Source organism: Eretmochelys imbricata, chromosome 3 (assembly GCF_965152235.1).
Source record: "Eretmochelys imbricata isolate rEreImb1 chromosome 3, rEreImb1.hap1, whole genome shotgun sequence".
In the NCBI taxonomy this organism is placed as follows: domain Eukaryota; kingdom Metazoa; phylum Chordata; order Testudines; family Cheloniidae; genus Eretmochelys; species Eretmochelys imbricata.
Genome location: NC_135574.1, coordinates 140,680,690 through 140,700,111, shown reverse-complemented (window position 1 = coordinate 140,700,111; position 19,422 = coordinate 140,680,690). Strand labels below are relative to the sequence as shown.

Here is a 19,422-nt window from a genome sequence, read left to right as displayed (position 1 = left end):
TACTAGCGTTCTTAATCCTATTGTTCCACATTTTAAATTAAATAAACCAGACAGTGTGACCTGATGTGTGACAGTTTGAACTTGTGATATTTAAAATGATTCTACATCTCTACTCAAACAGAATTTAAAATAAAGAGGAATATGGGGCACCTTTTAGAAATGTAATGACTATATGATTGAAATATGATGCTATGGATCAGATGTGTAAACACAACGCGGATTGTAGTTACACAAACTCTCCCCTCGTATGTGCAAAACTCCACACTTTAGTTAATGTGGAGGTCATACTTCTAGTAACGGTTTGTTACACACTAAGCCAATCTACCTTTTTATATCAATCACTCTAAATGTACGGTACCCTGTTCACATATACAGTACTTAACCATTTCTGCTATATTTATTTCTGGCAACTGTAAGAAGTGGAGGAAGTTTACCTTCCTAATTCATGAAGACACTGGACAAAATTTATCACTGGTGTGACTCCACTGCCCTTTTGAGTTACACCAGGAATGAACTGAGCTCAGAGTTTCTCTTCTTTCATGGTGGCAGGAGTCCACACAGGACTTGTAAACAGCAGTACACAATACTGTAAACAAATAATTTCAGTTGTTTTATACAAGATCTGTTATGTAAATTCAAGTTCATAGAACAGGTGAAAGAGAAAAAAAAAGAGTGGCTTCACACAAATGTCTTCCCCTTTCTCCCAGTGATTCTTTTCACTACATATATAATCCTGAGCTGAAATAACTGGGTCTTGGAGGTGGAGAGAGCCATTTTTCATACAAAAGGAATGTTAAAGTCAGCTCTCTAATTTTGAGTAATGAAGTCAATTGCTGGAGATATTCAACTGAAGTGTTTAGAACTATGTGGTACTTTGGAGAGAGATTTATAGTTTGGTGTGGCGTCCAGTTCTAGATCCCGATGCAGAGTTTGACAGGGAAGCTGCTGCAGCATCCTCGGCTTCCTCCAGCTCCTCCTGTAGTTCCTGGCTGACACTAGATTGAAGAGCTGCAGGAGTAAGCCATTCCTTCGGTAGGCAGCTTTGGAGAAATGGTATACAAGAGCTGAAATAGGCGAGGCGATTCACCCAACGTGGAATCTCTTTCCCACATAGAATCTAAAAAGAAAGAGGGGATTAGGGTTTGCCTTATAGTTAGATCACTAACGGACTAAAGTAGATAGATTGTTGTATAGAAAAAATGAACTCCTTCAAGTCCCAACTACAGCATCCTAAAGGCTTACATCAAAAACATTAAACGAGTCAGTCACACACACACACTAAAGCAAGGAAGTTGTTTTAGTAGGCAGATCAAGAAGAACATTCCTGTGGATGGTGTAGACACCCATGTCACTTCGAACAAGAGTAATGCTTCTCATTTAAGAGCTGAATCTGTCTAATCTGGCAAAAATACCCAATCATCTTTTCAGAAATCTCACACAAAAAGCACTGTAATGATATCAGAGTTTAGTGTAAGTTTTATATCTGTAGAGAATTCCTCAGAAGTAAGGTAGAAGATAAAGAAAAAGCTCACTATCGTATACATTTTTCTATAAAACTAAAAGAAATTAAAGCCACCAATTAATGTCACAAAAGAAAGCTCACAAGAGACAGAAAACGTCAAAGCTATATTTGTATACTTAAACTTAACTCTGCCCAGCTGCATATATTTATTATGATAGCTTTCAGTGACATGATCATACAGAGGACCATTGTCTCATTCAGTGAATAAGCTAAATGCTGCCCAGCAAATGATTCATATGTGCAAAGTTTATCAAAACAGAAGATGAGAGCTGCACAGCACACAATTACTGTCAACAGATGTTATTTTCCTTATGAAGGTTCAGTAAAAATAAGCATTTTTAATATAAAGTTAACTATACTAAATTTTTATCCTCACTATATAATGGGAGGAGCTCTATCTCATTCACAATGTCCAATTCTGGTTTCACTTACTCCAGTGAAAATCTGTAACAAGTTAATTTCTGTCAGGAGTTCTACCTTGATTTGCACTATTATAACTGAACAGCGTTTGTCTTAATTAAATCCTGCTTTTCATTACATACCTTTGTCTTATTCACTGCAAACTGTATGGGGTGCAGCACAAGTTATGTGATCATATAATTAAAGACTACGGATGAAATCCTTGTCCCACTGAAGTCAATAGAAAAACACCTATTGACTTCAGGGAGGCCAGGATTGCACTCCATACATGCACAAGCAGACACAGTTAAGACTGCATGTACACCAATAACTGACATTTGACTTCCCAGTTGCATTTTGAAACTGGAACAGTTTTACTGCAGATTTTATTAAGTGTCGTCTTTTAAAAAGTAATAAGTTCCACGAGGGTTTATATAGGAAATTATTCCTCTTTTGGAGCGCTTTGATTAGCAGTAAAATAATTAAGCATTGAAATGCAAGCCTCAGTAGAAGGTTGCACAGAAAACTAAGTGATGGAAACAAGTAATTTTGAGATAAGATTCCATAAACAATGTAACTCTGATCCTTTATCTCTGTCCAGTGAAAATCAGGAGTATCTCCATTGAAGTAAGTGGATTTATACTCACATAACACCAGTTTAGGGTGAGGGGAGGATGAGGGGAGGATCTGGTTCATAGAGGATAAAAGTGGAGTTTCTGACCTATAAGTGGCTGAGGAGACAGCATTAGATTTAAGGTGATTTTGTGGAACTTCAAATATTTTGTTGTTATTTCATTTCTAATATGAAACACACCAGCACATTTCTGATAAGCTTGATGTCTTTTCAAACGTAAGAGTTCCATGTTTGAGGATTTGCTGTTGCAATTCATTTAATTTAAAAGTCATCCATCCCATTTTCAGCAATGATCTCAAGACTCCTAAGCCATTTCAAACCTATACTAACAACCACTGTACTATGTATTGGACTTGGGAATGTAGTCTCTTTGGGGTAGTGACTGGGTCTTATTTTCATAATGAGATAAGTACATTGGTAGCATTCAAATAAAGTTAATTTACTGAGCTCTGTTGGCACTAAAGTCTTGGACATAAGCATAATCATTATGCCTGAAACAAGGGAGAGATTTACCTAAAAATGTTAGAAAAATAAACTGGCAAATAAAGGTATACACAAGCTACACGACAGGTAGAAAATACTGATGCTGTCCAACCGTTTAAAAATCAGTTTTGCAGAAAGGTACAAAGCCCATGTTTGTTTACCTCTGATAAAGCTGAAGAAAAATGATTACAGTTTTTGTGCATTAAGTGATAGGCATTTCCTTTAAATTCTTTTCCAAGCTCTTCTACAATTTTTTCTATGTCATCTTCCATGAAGTCAGTACTGCCTAGAACTACAGCTTCTCTAAAAACAAGAAGAGATAACAGGGTGACAATGCTTCCAAAACTTAAGACACAAGACAAACTACTGTTCTCCCACTGCTCCGTGGGTGATGTGGCAGTGTACCCAAGTTGTGTGTGGTTACCCTTCTATTCTCCTTTACGTTCTTCCTCCCATGCCCCACTCTTAATGTCCTCCATACAGACGGTCTCCCCTTCTCCAGTAGCAGTCCTCTCATTAAGCTAAGCAGAACGATAGTCTTTGAGACTCCACTCTTTTTGGAGTAGAATACAATTCCTGTTTCCCAGATCTTTTAAAAGGCAGGTAGCACACAGCAAGTGAGCAGTAGATGAGAGCCAGCTGCTGGAGGTAGTGCCAAGGAAACCTTGACAGTACTGTGGGAATAGAGACAAGAGGTGGGAAGCCTCTCAGTGTTTCAGATTCCAAGGCCAGAAAGGACCACTGATCATCTAGCCTGACCACAGAACTTCCCCAAAAGAAGTCCTAGAGCATCTCTTTTAGAAAAGCATTCAATCTTGATTTGAAAGTCAGTGCTGAAGAAACTACTACGACAGTTGGCTACATCTTATTCAAAGCAAAAGAATTATATGACATCTTATATTTACTACGCAAGTACAATATTTAACAATACATTTATATAATGGGTATTTTGAGAGGATTGAAGAATACTTTATCTTGAACAATAGGGGTACACAGGTAAGAGATTCTTTGCTTAAGATTTCAATGCCTCACAACTCCCCCCAGCTTCCTTTCATGACCCCCTTGCAGAGAAATACTATCCGCCCTGAGTGATCAGATTAGACCTCTGACAAAAACTCAGGAATTAATGCAATAAAGCAAAGTTTTAGTTGTTCCACTTTTTTAGTCAAAACAAAAACACCTTCCTTACTTAAATTTAAATGTTTCTCCTAGTTCAGCAGCATTTCCCGGAGAAATTTCAAATATTCCAGAAAAAGGATAAGGATGACCACCATAAGCAAATTCTGAAAGAGAAATTCAGAATTTAATACAGCCTGCACAAATAAATAATAATCAGATGTGTAGCCCAGATTACTGAATGACCAGTAAGTGAAGGTCAATTTCTTCATAAAGATCTTAAACTGAAAAAAATCAAACATAGTGCCTGCAAGAGAAATAAATGCAGAGATCTACTAATGAATACTTAAGATTCCCAATTTTAACTAAGAGAAAGAATCAAAATTCAAATATGTTCACATTAAATTTGCACAGTGTATTCTAGGACACTGGCATGTGTAATATTCACATCCTAATCTCACCAACACCTAAAAATATATTTAACTTCAAGCATATGCATAAATATTTGGACGACTGGCACCTCAAATTATTTATGCCTTACTCTACAAGATACAAAGGAAATGTAATTTGGCAGTTAGCATTACTGTACCAAGCTTGGTGTTTGAATCTCTTGATTTACGGATTTAAATTCTTTACTTTATTACATTTAAAATTTCTTTTCTTTAACTAGAAGAAAAACAAGATAAAGTACCCAGATCTAAAGTCTGTGCTTCATTTCTGCTAGCATAAACAGAGTTAAAAAGGAAAATATTACATAGCACACTAAGTGAAACTCCATTATCTTTCACAAGGAACTTCCTTCTGTCTCTGCAGAATAAAGAAAATGCTATACAGTACACAACACAAAAGACTATGTTATGCTCTGAGGGAGACTAAACTGTAACCTCATGCTCTCGTCCTCTCCCCCAAACTCACAACACACCCTTATCTTATGGTTACCCGTGATCATATGACATTTTTAAATAAGAAGTGCTTTGTCTACAATAGATGAGAGTCCTGTTTAAAAAACCCTGTTTGTACTTTTAAAAGTGTTAACAATCTATTGTCCTAGTCCGTTCATGGCCTATCACACTGGAGAATTGTTATCTTATTCAAGAAGGAAACACATGATAGGACTGTATTAACATTAATCACAATTAAGAGTTCTAAATCCAAATTAATACCACTATAATTAGTTGGCTCCTTATTTTTTAACAGCTGCACAGCTACACGGAAGCACGTGAGTGGATAGCCAGATGACTGGGAGAGAACAAAAATATGACAAACAAGATATGGGAACCAGACAATACTTCTGCCTCATTGGTGGCATACATGAAAGATGGTTTTGGATACAAAGTGTTTACCTAGAATGAAGAGTAAATTTAAAGTTTCCTGAATGTACATACCTCTGCCGTATACCTCTATTCCTGAATGGAATACTCCAATTCCAAGGGAGGAGGTGTATTCATTCATCCAATACTGAAAAAACAAAAAAAGTTCAAATGAGTTTCCAGTACAAATAATTTATATTTGGGTACAAAATTGATCTGAATTATCTGTCCTGACTACCAAAGCACAAAAGCTGAACATTCAGTGAACCTATGTAATCATTCTTTGGAAAGTCAACTACAGAACACACTATTAAAATTTACAGCCATGGATTTGACTAATTCCATTAAGTTCTACTTTAAAAAGGACATGTGTGAGCAATCAAAATTCCAAGATCTAAATAGTTTCTCTTGCCACTGTGTTGCACATAGATAAAACCTCTCAGATGGAATGTGCTAGAAGCAGTTAAAGTTTTTATACAAACTGGCATGTATGAGCATGGTCATGATGTCATATTTCTTGTTAAGGAAAAGCATGAGCAAAAGTAAGATTGTGCTGGTTTCTACAGTCAAGACAAACTGGTCTCAACTGTCATTTATACTGATATCTGCGCTTTTTTTTTTTGCGCAGGGCAGGATAAAATTAACATAAATGGCACTTCTGGCCACAAATAAGCTGAAATGTGGCACTCACCAAAAGCCACAGCAGTAAGCAGACATATTTGTGTACAAGTAAATGTTTTTGAAATGGTCAACCCTGTAAAACTTGCTATGAGATCTGTGTCAAGCAGGTCCAACTATCAGTAGCAACGGAAGATTTTGCAAACACAGTTCAGTTAACATTTCTGGTGTCCAGGCCAAAACAGAATTCATCTCATTCTCTCATAGCTGTGCTCTACACGGGTAACAGGAATAAAAACTAAATGAAAAACTGTAGCAAAATAAAACCAATATGATCAAACGAACAGGCTGCTCTAGTGTTCAAGAGGGTGACTTTACAGTTTTTTTTTGAAATACAACCGTAAGCTGCGGTTTAAATTGCAAGCATAACGAAAACCATCACACAGAATGACTTTCATCCATATTCTAGTATAAGGCAGTGGAAGACAAAAATAGAATCAGATTGCAAGGCTTCAATACCAGCTCCTGCAAAACAGGTAGGCAGTATGACCTCGTTATGGCTGCATCCTAGATACTTTCGGTCTGTCAAGCATCCTATCAATTGTGCAGACCTCACTTAGCACAGTTATAGTACCTTAAACTTTATAAATGTCAAGTGCTCTAACAACAATTATTGAGCAATCGTGATTACCTGCACAATTGTGAGTTTTACAAAAACTGCTCAAAGCACTTTGTAATTCAATTACCCTACCTCCAGTCTTACTGAAATTCTTATATCTCCATTAAAGACTTCCAGCAAGATAGAATTAGTTTTCTCCAGAAATAGTAATTATGCATAATTACTACTTATCTCTACCTGCCATTGAAAGCTTAGTCACATTTTCTGCCTGAACAAGATTCCTTTTAACTCCCATGAAGAAGAGTAAATGAGATGTGGGGGATTGCAAAGTACTGTAAAGCTGTTGGCAGCCTGTGTTAAATAACTTGTGTACAATCCTTTCAAAGTACCTAAAATATGGGGTGAAAAATGGTCAAAGACTGCTCAGAGTGTCCTTGTAAATTCTAGAATCCCAAAACAATCCAATAAATATAATTCCCTCACCTCCATTATATGAGCCTGATTCATTTTCACATTCAGGGAAGTGTATTTTGTCACAGTAAAAAAAGGAATATTGTATTCTAAAACACCAATGCTGATTTACATCAATTTAGCAGGGTTAATATTCAATATTTTTGTTCCAACAGCTCTATTAAGAATTCTTCTAGTAGATGCACATTAGTTGAAGTTGCCACTGGGATAAGGGAAAAATTCTAGACATTGCATCACAAAACAATACTATAGTTACATTGCTGTAGCTACTTTCTTCATAGCTCCCATCAATACTAGAACTGTAGATTTAATTATTTAAATCTTAACTGGCAGAAAGAGACAGAATGTTACTTTGGACACAAACAATAAGCAGAAGACTCCCAAAAGTTTACATTTTCATTACAATTGCAGAAAAGGTTAAGATTACTCCTGAGGGCACGCATTCTGTGCCAAAAAAAATTAAAATACTGTGTGCAGAATTTTAAAATTCTGCAAATTTGTCAAATAAATGTGGGGGGTCCAGCATAGCATTAGGGAGCCCAGGCCACTGGCTGCACAGAGGTGGGAGATCACTGTGCAGCTCCCACCTGGGACATGGGCTCAGTGGTGAGGCTGCACCCACCCCTGACACAGAACAAGGATAGGGATTACCCCAGAAACACCCCAGGGTCCTCCATGTCAGGTGTGGGCAGGCAAGCTCAGCAAGGCAGGATCCAAGTATGGAGAGGCTTAGTGTAGGGCAATTTGGGTGCAGGCAGCTCAGTGGAGGATCTGGGTATGAGGCGGGGGGCGGGAAGTAGGATGCACAGGGGCTTGTTGGGGGATTCTGGGTGCAACGGTAATGGGACTCTGCAGGGGGGTCCAGGTGAAGGTGGCTGGGGCTCAGTGTGGGGGGGAGGGGTCCAGATGCTGGAAGAGTGGGGCTCAGTGGGGTGGGGATCCTGGTGGCTCGTCAGGGTGGTCCAGGTGCTGGGGGAGTGGGGCTCACTGGGGGGAGGGGTTGTGAGAGGAGGGGGGGTGAGGCCCAGTGGGAGGGTCTGGATGCATGGTGGCTGTATGGATGGGGGAGCAGCTCCCTGTACAGGGATCCCTCCCCCTTCAGCTGAGGAGCGATGAGTGCAGGAAGCAGGGGGAAAGAGTTTGCAGAGCTTCCTGCAGCTGAGGGAGAAATCTGGGGGTGGGTCTGACCCAGCCGCAGATGCTGTGTAGACTCTTTCAGCTTAGAAAAGAAAAAACTGGTTTATGTGAAACTGAGAAAAAAAAATCTAGGTAAAAATTTTGGATAGGGCCATGACACCTTCTCCTTGGAGAACACAGTAAATGGAGGGTCTGCCCTTGAGCCCTCATCTCCCCAACCATTTAAGCAGAAGCGATGGTCACCAAAAAGGTCTTTCATAGACAAATGTAGCACTGAGTATGTAGCTAGTGGCTCAAAGGGCAGTTTCATGAGATTGTTATGTGGGGTAGGGGCTCTAATCTGCAGAAAGATTCATAAGGCCTTTCAGGAATCTCACTGGTCAGATGAAGCAAATATTCAGAAGCTTTCTACTAACACAAGCAGAGATGTTTTTTTGCCACTAAATGAACTTTAATGGAACTCACAGAAGGACCTGACATCTTCAGTGTCAACAGGTAATCCAATATTGTGGAAAGAAATGATTGAACAGATCAAAGATGTCACCAGTTATACTAGAGATACCTTCAGAAGTGAAGGTAAGTGTGTCTTGTAGATTCCTTTCTGCTATTTAAATGTACATTTTGTACTCCTGATGAACAAGGCCTCCTCTATTCTTGAGAGCTATTAGGAAACATGCTTGTAGTTGCAGAACATTCAGACTGGGACCCAGCACCTGACCTGCATCCTGAGACAGTCAAAGATTGGTCAGGAGCCACCATGGAGGGTGATTGGCGAGTTTGATATAAGGAACCTAAACTTGTATTGACCAAGTTGGTACAATCAAAATGACACTGACTTGGTCCTGCTTGATTTTGATAAGGACCTTTAAAAGCAATGGAGTTGGAGTAAGTGCATAAAAAGAGACTCTTTGTCCAGGTAATGAGGAAAGCATCTTAGAAATTAGGAATCGAATCTCCCTCTAGAACAGAATTTCATGCACTTCATGCTGGCTGCTATGGCAAAGAGGCTGACTTCTGGAAATCCCCAAGCTAGGATTATTTTGTTGAGGACTTGAGAGTCCAACTCCCATTCATAATTTAAGGAGAAATGTCTACTGAGATCATCTGCCATGATGTTTTGTATATCCAGGAGGTAAGAAGATGAGATGAGATGACTGATTAGCTGTGCACCAGTCTCAAAGCTGTAATGCTTACGTGCAGATGGGGGGGGGGGGAAGGGGGGGTGCGCACAAAAAAACCCACTCCACCCTGATGGTTGATATATTGCATACAAACTGTGCAGCCTGTCATTATCTTGATGGACTTGTTTTTGAGCAAGAGAAGAAAGTGAAGGAAAGCATTTCTGACTGCTCTTAACTCCAACAGACTGACGGTCACAACAGGAACAATGCTTCCACATTTGCCTTGGACTGTGAGGACCTAAGTGTGCTCTCAATCCCAAGAGGGAACCATCTGATGTTAACATGACTGTTCAGGGATTCTGGTTGAATGGAACTCCTACACAAACCTTGGAAGGATTTTTCCACCAGATGAGTGACTGAAGGACCCAGATGGGTATAGATACCCATTTGTTCAGATTGTGTATGTCAGGTACATCAACTGTCCTGAGCCACTTAAGATGCAACCTGGTGTTGTGTCACAAAAAACATGCCCCAGCAATTGCAGACATGTGCTTGCTGGAACTTGAGGACTGAGCTAAGCTCTGCCCGTTACTAAACCAAGAAACACGCCTATGAAGAGTATTTGCAGTGTAGGGGATCCAGATTGATTTCTTGAGATTTGTAGATCTACACTTTGAAACAGTGAAGTTGTTTTTTGAACTGCCAACCACACCTCTTGATGAGGCCAACCTTTGAGAAGCCAATTGTCAAGGTAGGAAAGACTCATTCCTAGATGACATAGGTACGCATCTACAACTGTTATGAGTTGAGAACACCCTTGGTGCAGAAGACGGGCTGAGGGATAAGACCTGCTACTGGCAAGGATTGTGATCAAATTACAAGTATATAATCATTACAGCTGCTAAGGTACCTTCCTGAAGTTCAGATGTCTGACATGCTTGTTCAATTGGCCTCCAACCTTTTGTTTATCTTGGGTATCAGAAGTATGCTGAATAGAGCCCTTTTCCCTTGTGTTGAAGTAAGTGGTTCTATGGTTCCTGGACTTAGGAGTAATGAGATTTCCTGTATCAGGAAATGATTACGAGGGGGTCCCTGAAGAGGGACAGGGAAGTGGGGGGCACGATGGAAGTAAACTGGATAATCTAACCTGATAATAGCCTCCAATACTCATTTGTCCAATGTTATAGCCTCCCATGCTCAATGGAATAGAGAGAGGTGGTGCCCAAATTGTGGATGAAGGGGTAGTGTCATGAAGCCGAGAAACTGGTTATTGGGTGGACTCTTTGATTGAGCATCAGAATTGGCATTTGGATGATACAGTTGAGGTCCCTGCATACTTTTTAAAAAAAAAAAAAAGAAAAAGAAAATCTCCACTTCTGAGCCAATGGTCTACAGAAGGCAGGAAATTGAGCAGGATGTGATCTTTGCACTGGTTGAGACCTGATAAATTTTCTCTTATTTCTCTAAAGATCTACATGTTACCCTAGCATTCTTTAGGGTACGAAGCAAGTCATCTGTGAAAAGCTTGTGGCCCTCAAAACATAAATCTTCCATGTTCAATTTTACTCCACGTGGAAAACCTCACAACTGAAGCCAGGAAGATCACAGAATCTCAGGGTTGGAAGGGACCTCAGGAGATCATCTAGTCCAACCCCCTGCTCAAAGCAGGACCAATCCCCATTTTTTGCTCCAGATCAACTTAACAGCCCCCTCAAGGATTGAACTCACAACCCTGCATTTAGCAGGCCAATGCTCAAACCACTGAGCTATCCCAAAGAACTGACCTTCACTTATAGTGCTAAACTGTTCTCAGTGTTCCTGTTGCAAAAGGTCAACAAAACCATTAAACTTCTCATAATTCAGGTAGTCTTATTTCGACATCAGCACCTGGCAATTAGCTATCCTGAATTGTAACGTTGCTGAAGAGTAGCTTTTACAACCAGAAAGGTCCAGATGTTTTTGGTACCCAAAAAGCCACCCCATATATTGAAGAAACTTATTCCATGAATGGACCCACAGTATTGTTTGATATTCTGTATTGCACAATGGAGAACACTGGGTCACTGAAATGCTTAGCTGCTGAGGCATATTGGGCTAGCACTGGTTTGAGAATATGCTGTATATTTAATGAACGTTTTAGTGAATGTATATGCACCTATAAGAGTGAAACATTCCCCAACTTGGATCAGACTATCTTAAAATAGCAGGAAAGTAATTTTCTGTGTTATGTCCCTTTATCAAGGAAAGGAACATTGGGCCAAAAGGTTCTGCGGTAGCTGGGAGGGCAACAAGTGTATAAAGGAAAATTAGGAAAATGGGATAGCTGATGAAGTGCATGTGCCTCATCCCATTTTGAGAAGAAATTGAGGAGGGGGGCATACATCCAGCCTCCCCTATGCCCAAAAGGTGCTATGGGAATACCAACTTGTGACAAAATAATGAGGGGCTTTGTGCCAGGAACCACAGGAGAAACCAAGCTCTGACCAGACAATTGACGGTGCCTAATTATAGAAATGAACTGTGAGGGATGAATAGCAGCAGTCTGAAGAATTCACCCCATGAATGTAGGAAAACTCAGGACTTCAAGGTCAGAAGCGACCATCCTGATCATCTAGTCTGACCTCCTGCACATTGCAAGCCACAGAACTTCACCTACCCACTCCTGTAATAGACTCCTAACCTCTGGCTGTGTTACTGAAGTGCTGCTGATGGAGACAGCTGTAATAAGTATACGTTTGGGATAATAGTTATACCACCATGGGATAGGACAAAAAGTGGTGTCAGTAATATATTCAGAATAAAAGCTATTTTCTTTCACTCTAGGTGAGTTAACCTTAAAAATACTTAACCAGTTCAACTGTGCTGCATAAGGGTGAAAGAGTTCAGAATTGCACAGAGCATCATAACACACCACCGAGACACATTTAAAAGGAGAATTCAAAGTACCTGATATTGTGTGTTCATTATGCCAGATTTTCAGATACTGGGCTCCATTTCTTTGCATAATAACTGGGCCTCCATTTTTTCCACATGCAATCAAGGCCAGGCTGAAAATGTGGCTCTTAGTTACACCAATGCAGACTATGAGGTTGATTCCTCTTGTACATCAGCCAGGTGGCAGAGGATTGTTGGCCTCTGGTTCTTGGAATTTCCTTCTTAAGACATCTTCCCAAATAAGACCTTACAAGCCTCCAAGGGATGTCCAGAAACCAAACAACATTTTCTGTTATTCAATTAACAGCATTTGGTGGCTCACCAGAGGATAGCTATTTTACACAGCAAAATGAAAGGCTATGTACTCGGTATGGTTCAGCCATGCCTCTGCTGCCGCTACTCATGCTACCACAGGTACTCTGGTATTTATACTTGCATGAGAGCTAGCACGAATATGCTTATACAAGGAGGGGGAAAAAAATCACACCCCAGCTCATAGTATAGAGACACGGCCTACGTCTGGTCATCATTATCCAGTCTGGCTTCTAAAGGAACTGAGCAAGTTCCCCTTGCCTATCAGAACAGGGGATACATGCCTACACCAAATAAGGAAAGGTATAGGTGATGCAAGAGTTCAATAAACAACAGAGGGCTACTATAAGCCAGGATGAAGGGATTGTTGGAAGCACATGTGCACTTTTCTAGCCATCTCAAAACACACTCCTATACATGAGACTACCTGTTTACTTCTACACACAGACTTTCAGGTGTTAGAAGACAGTCTACTCTGTCAGTAGCGAGTTGCAGAGTCTTTTTTTTTAAAAAAGGGTTTCAGGGGATACTCTGAACATTTGAATAGTTTTGCACATAAAAGATATGCAGAAAAAATTAGGTCTTCTGTTACAAAGCTGAAAGTTATAAGCATATGAAAGATTACTCAAAAGAGTATGTTAAAGAGATATACTTGACTGTCTGATCAAAAGGTGGAAGTATTGCATAGCCTTGCAATGACTAAATATGTTGTGTCTTTTTAGATTGCAAGATCCTTGAAAATTGGGACCTAATCTCCTTTGATCTCCACAGGTGTTAATACTGGAGTGGAGGGACCCCTTTAGTGCTACTGAGAGCTTCTCCCTATGGTTTTGTCTAGACTAGGATTTAAGAGAGCAACGTTCACATACTCTAGCCAACAAGTTTCAAAAGTCCAGTGTAGACAAGGTTCACTGCCCTTAATGTATGCTAAACTGGCTGAGTTAAAGCCTAGTCTTCCTCCACAGTGGTGAATTGCAATTACGAAGCTTGCTAGCGTATGACAGAATGGCCTCTTCTAAACCAGCAGCATGGAATCCAACCATAAAATGTCTGTGTGGTTCTCTGTTAGGAATGTGCATTCACAAAATGTCCACTCACATCCAACTAGGGTGACCAGACAGCAAGTGTGAAAAATCGGGACAGGGGTGGGGGGTCATAGGAGCCTGTATAAGGAAAAGGCCCAAAAATCAGGACATCTGGTCACCCTACAGCCAACCAACCTTTACCTCTAACACAGTGACTCATCATGGTAGAAAATGAAGCATCTTCAATTCTGCTTAAAATCCCTCCAGAGAGATCAAGAGCCTGGGTGTATTTTAGTCAAATTAGTCTCTACACTGGATCAGAGGAGGATTCACAATGTAGGTATCTAGAGGTCTTTTCCTTGCTCCTGAACTCAAAGAACAAAATGCAAGGTACAAGCAAGGCCTGCTATTTCTTCACCCACTGGAGGTAGAGAACTAGGATTGAAAGCAATCATGAATCCTGTGGTTGCCAAGCAAATCTGTTCCTGTGACAAGTAGCGGCACTAAAGAAACTGGCAACAAAGATCAATCCCATTACATAATTTGTTTGTTAGCTTTACAAGTGCAGGATGGTTCCCCACTGTATACTAGTATTTGAACCTGTCCCCTCTCACAGCAACACTTCATTTCCACTTTGACAGTGGTACTAGATTTTTGTTTAAAAATGATTAGCCAGCCAAATAATAAAACCCAATCAGGAGCCTTCATCCTTAGAGCATCAAACAATTTAGGGAAGGAATGATAGCTCAGTGGTTTGAGCATTGGCCTGTTAAATCCAAGGTTGTGAGTTCAATCCTTGAGGGAGCCATTTAGGGACCCGGGCAAAAACTGGTCCAGCAGGGGGTTGGACAAGATGATTTCTTGAGGTCCCTTCCAACCCTGATACTCAGTGATTCACAAGTGCACTTTAAACCAATACAGCAGTTAGTGTTAGGGAAAAGCCTATCCAAAATATTTGCCAGCTAGTTTTATTTAACTATGCCTGCTATTCCAATACAAAAGATTATAGGATAATGCAGAGATTCTCAAGCTGTGTGTGGTCTGTGGCAAGCTGGCTGGTGCTGGTTCTTATTTCTAGCTGGAAACTGCCTTAAATCCAGATAAAACACACTCTGTTTTCTCATATTACTTATCCATGTCTCCTATTCTATATAGTTTCTCATACCATTTGATTCCATAGTATCCGAGTACCTTCCAATAAAGCATTAAGCAACTTAGCAATTGCTGTTGAGGTCAAATGGAAAATTACACAATTCCAAAAAGGGGAGAGTTGTCTCCACGTGCCTGCAAAGGGGATGGAAGTGGTTCATAAATCAATCTCTATTAAGTTGTGGTCACACCGTGAAACAGTTTAAGAACTCCTGATCTAAAGAAATAAACAGGTATGATACTGAAAGAGTATTATGCACTTCTGATCCTTCAGAAATAGCAAAAAAACCCAACCTCCCCCTACATATCCTGTGTATTATGACAGATTGAAAAGGAATGCTCAATTTAACTTTCAAAAACATCAAAGAAACAACTTACTGTCCCTACGTTAGAAAAGACAGCTTTACAGGTGAATTTATTTATTCTTAGTACTTTGTTAAACTTTTAATGAATAGCAACTTAGTGAAGAACAGTAGCTCCATCATCATGCACAGTCTAAGAAAAATAAGGAAATATACAAAAGAATTTAATGCTAAACTTTGGCACAAATAATCCAGGAAATTCAGAACTGGTGAGTCTACAGGAACCAGAACCAACTGCTCACCAATTCAGCATCCATCCCTTTTAAGAGAAAAGAAACCCCACAGAATAATAATCCTCTCTTTAAATAAAGAAATCAAAAGAGAAGCAGGGCAAAAGGAGAAACCAAAGTCAGTCAGCTTCCGAGGTTTGTCACCCTAGAAGTTAGAACACTAAGTCTTATCTAGTCCAATGATCCCAAACGCATACTTCAGAAGATGTGGCAACTGACTCTTTACCAGACCAGTCTTTATTTGAGAAAGACAGGCCTACTCTCCTGGGTCAAACAAACCAATAACATCCAGTGTACTAAGAGCACCCCCAAATAAGTATAAGAGGGGTAGCTGGGTTAGTCTGTAGCCACAAAAACAATGAGGCACCTTAAAGACTAACAGATTTATTTGAGCATAAGCTTTTGTGGGTAAAAAGCCCACTTCTTCAGATGCTGTTGTTTGTTCAGATGTTCATTGTTTTCCCAAATATCAAGACTACTTTCTGTGAATCAGCAGCCACAAAACTGTGGTTTTCTCCTGGTTATATAAAGGAATTTAAATTTGATGCAAGCTTTCAAATAACTGAAAGCTCAGCTTTCACTCTAAGGGCAGGTCTTCACTACCCGCCAGATCAGCGGGTAGCGAGCGATCTTTCGGGGATCGATTTATCGCGTCTCGTCTAGATGCGATAAATCGATCCCCAAACACGCTCCCCGTCAACTCCAGCTTGCAAGAGGCGGAAGCAAAGTCGACGAGGGAGCGGCAGTGGTTGACTCGCCGCCGTCCTCACAGCCAGTTTAAGTCAACCTAAAATACGCCAAATTCAGCTACGCTAGTCGCGTAGCTGAAGTTGCATATCTTAGCTCGACCCCCCCCCCCCCCCACCAGCATAGATCAGGGCTAAGGGTTTGTCTACACTACCGGCTGGATCGGCAGGCAGTGATCTATCCAGCAGGGGTTGATTCATCGCGTCTAGTATAGACGCGATGAATCGGCCACTGAGTGCTCTCCTGTCAACTCTGGTACTCCACCAGAAAGAGGAGTGCAAGCAGAAATCGATGGGAGAGCGTCAGCTGTCGACTTATCATGGTGTCTTCACTGCGGTAAGTAGATCTAAGTACGCTGACTTCAGCTACATGAATAGCGTAGCTGAAGTTGTATATCTTAGATCGACCCCACGCGGTAGTAGAGACAAGCCCTCAGAAAGCTTCCACTTCATGCGGAACTAGTCTGATGTTTTTAGTCAAGTGTTCTCTCTCACCCCATCCAGAAGTAAACTCATTAGAGCCTCATCATTTCATCACATTTCAAAGTCACATAATTATAATATGCATCCGATGAAGTGAGCCGTAGCTCACGAAAGCTTATGCTCAAATAAATTGGTTAGTCTCTAAGGTGCACAAGTACTCCTGTTCTTTTTATAATTATACCAGTACCGATTTGTTTGCTTTGCTCTGAAGTCATTCCTATTTTTCCAGTTTCCTTCTTTGATCATTTTTGTTTCTTCCCCCCACCTTCTTCATTTTAATCATTTCCCCTCGTTTGTTCTTTTGGTAAGTCAAGAGGAGTCTAAATCCCAAATTAATACTATGTTCTTCAATACAACACTAGAACGGCAAAGTTTTATGTCAGATAGGACCACAACCCTTGTTACTGCCAACAGACGCTGTCCTCTCTCCTAAGGCTCCTACATTCAGCCAGCAGCGAAGCCTACCGCCCCCCGCCTGACTCTCTCCCACCTGTTGATGCCCCGGCGAGCCCCTCCTTCCTGGCACGGTTCACCCCACCCCACACCAGCGCAACCCCGCCGAAGTGGCGCGCCGACCCCAGCTGCCCGCGTTTCACAGCGCCCTGCTAGCGGGGAAGCAACCTCCGCCCAGCCGGGCTGACGTGGGGGCCCGAGCGCAGAGCGGCGCTGCTCCGACCCCGCGGCGCTCGCCGGAAGCCGAGTCCCGCGGAGGCGAGCAGCGAGATCCCGGGGCTGGGGGCGCCGCCCGGGGCGCGGCGCAGCCGGCCCGCACTCACCATGTCGTACACGTTGAGGATCACCAGCTGGCCCGCCATCCTCCCGCCGCCGCGCCCCGCGCTGGGGCCTGTCAGGCCGGCGGCCGCGGGGCGCCCGGAGCTGGGGCGGGCGGGACCCCCGGGGGGCGCCTCCTCCGCGTCCTGCCTGTTGCTGCAGGCACCATGGAGCCGCTGCCGCGGGGAGACGGGGCCTCGCCCCCGGGAGAGACGCTCACCCCGCGGCAGGCAGAGGGAAGAAGCCGGGACTCGGGGCTGCGGCTGGGGCGGGGCTTGGCTACGGCACCGCCTCCCGCTGGAGCCCCACCCCGGCTGCTTAGGCAGGCAGGGGCAGGGCAGCGCCGGGATCCGCCCGCGCGCGGCCTGGCCGACCCTCCAATGGGGACAAAATGGAGCAGCCCGAGCCCGCCCCCATCCTCCACGGAGTCTAGAGACCGACTCCCGGCATGCAGCGCGGCGGGGAGACTACAGCTCCCGGCACTCCACGCAGCGAGCGTGCAGGCGCGGGGGCCCCCGCGGGTTCGAACGTCGCCTCGGCCTCTGCTTGGGGGGGGGCGGGCGCAGCCCGAAACGCAAACGGCGTAGCTGTGAGAGCTGGGGAGTGAGCCCAAAGGAACACCCGTTAGCAGGCTGCGACGCCTCTGGGGCAGGGTACCTGAGCTACAGTTAGCAGGGGCTGCTCGCCAACGTTTTATTTTAACTTCTGTGGGGCAGTGCCAAATGCAGAGAGATACACACGTCATTCCTCCCCTGATACGTTCACAAAATAAAAGTTTTCTGTGCATTCCTGAATCATAATCTCTAGGTAATCAAGAGAGTCCTGCAACCATGAGGAAGGGTGTGCAATATTGGTGCCTTGCCCACATCCCAGTCACCTACAAACACACAAATACGTTGACATTTTGATTAACATTTGTTCTTTTAACTCCACTGCTGGAAAAATTGTCCAGTGTTTTGTGACTAAGCAAATTGTGGGAGAGATGAAATGTGGCACATCAAAAAAAGAACCACCCTCAAGCTTTTCAATTTTCAAATGTAGAGAGATTTGTCTTCAACTCACCTATGAAATATACCCACGGGACACGTCTCCACATCAGTATATGAGGCAGAAAGAATCCACTTGCTTTCCCTAGAGAATGGAGGGGAAGAGGCTAACCCAACACTTTCTGCATAATTTTCATAACTTTCATTATAAAAATAAAATTTAAGTTTTAATCCCTAGGGTTCTGCTGTTAACTTAAAAGTGAAATGAGTATAAATGGATGCAGCACTATCTTTCAAGGGTGCAAACAGCTTCAGGGGCCCTGTTGCAACTCATAGCTTTGCCAAGCAGGAGAATGCAATCAACAAAAATGGTTAATTGCACTGTTGTTATTCCAGTGAGCAGCTGTAAAACTCACATGATTGTTGACAATATTATTGCTGCTTGGGAAAGCTAGGAACAAAAACCAGAGACAGGTACTGGAACTATTCAGAAGGGAGGAGGCTCTATAAGACAGAGACCGGGACAAGAATAGAGTAGCAAAAACCTTTTCTTCCCCATACACATACACTAACAGCAGATAGGTTGCAGGACAGTTAGAATAGCAGAGATCTTCCCTTCAGAGGTGGCTATGAGGTAAGGGAAGAGAATATATAAAGTCAGGAGGCTTTGTAGGACAGAACAGACAATGACCCTTTTCTCTTCCTGCAACTAAGCCATGGTGTCAATTCAAATGTAATCAGACATCTATTTCCTCTTCCCTTAAGTTTTGAAAGATACAGTCCTCAACAGAGTCCAGGAACAGCACACTGGTGAGATGATAAAGAGCTTCCTCTTAGTTGGGAATAGAGGCAGCAGGGCTCTGCTGCTTCTCACCAGTGTCCTTCCTTGGCCCACTACCATTTCTGGTATGTTTAGAGGGAGAATGAAACGGGTACTCACATTTCCTCTGCCACCTGTAGCAACAAAAAACAGGTCCCATTTTCTCCCCTTCCA

At 42.2% G+C, this 19,422-nt stretch overlaps 1 protein-coding gene across 2 annotated transcripts; it reads right to left on the bottom strand.

Annotated features, from left to right (window-relative positions):
• Positions 1–587: 587 nt before the first annotated feature.
• DESI2 (desumoylating isopeptidase 2) lies at positions 588–18,523 on the bottom strand. 2 transcript variants are annotated; one of them, XM_077813486.1, is made up of 5 exons: positions 18,505–18,523; positions 5,540–5,612; positions 4,228–4,321; positions 3,200–3,341; positions 588–1,117 (listed from the first exon to the last, which is right to left on the bottom strand). In XM_077813486.1, the coding sequence occupies exons 2-5, from the start codon at positions 5,604–5,606 to the stop codon at positions 887–889; spliced, it is 534 nt and encodes a 177-aa protein (XP_077669612.1). In that variant the 5' UTR covers positions 5,607–5,612; positions 18,505–18,523; the 3' UTR covers positions 588–886. The 2 variants fall into 2 exon arrangements, with proteins under 2 accessions (XP_077669612.1, XP_077669611.1); XM_077813485.1 differs by lacking the exon at positions 18,505–18,523 and adding an exon at positions 17,448–17,806.
• Between the last annotated feature and the right edge of the window lie 899 nt (positions 18,524–19,422).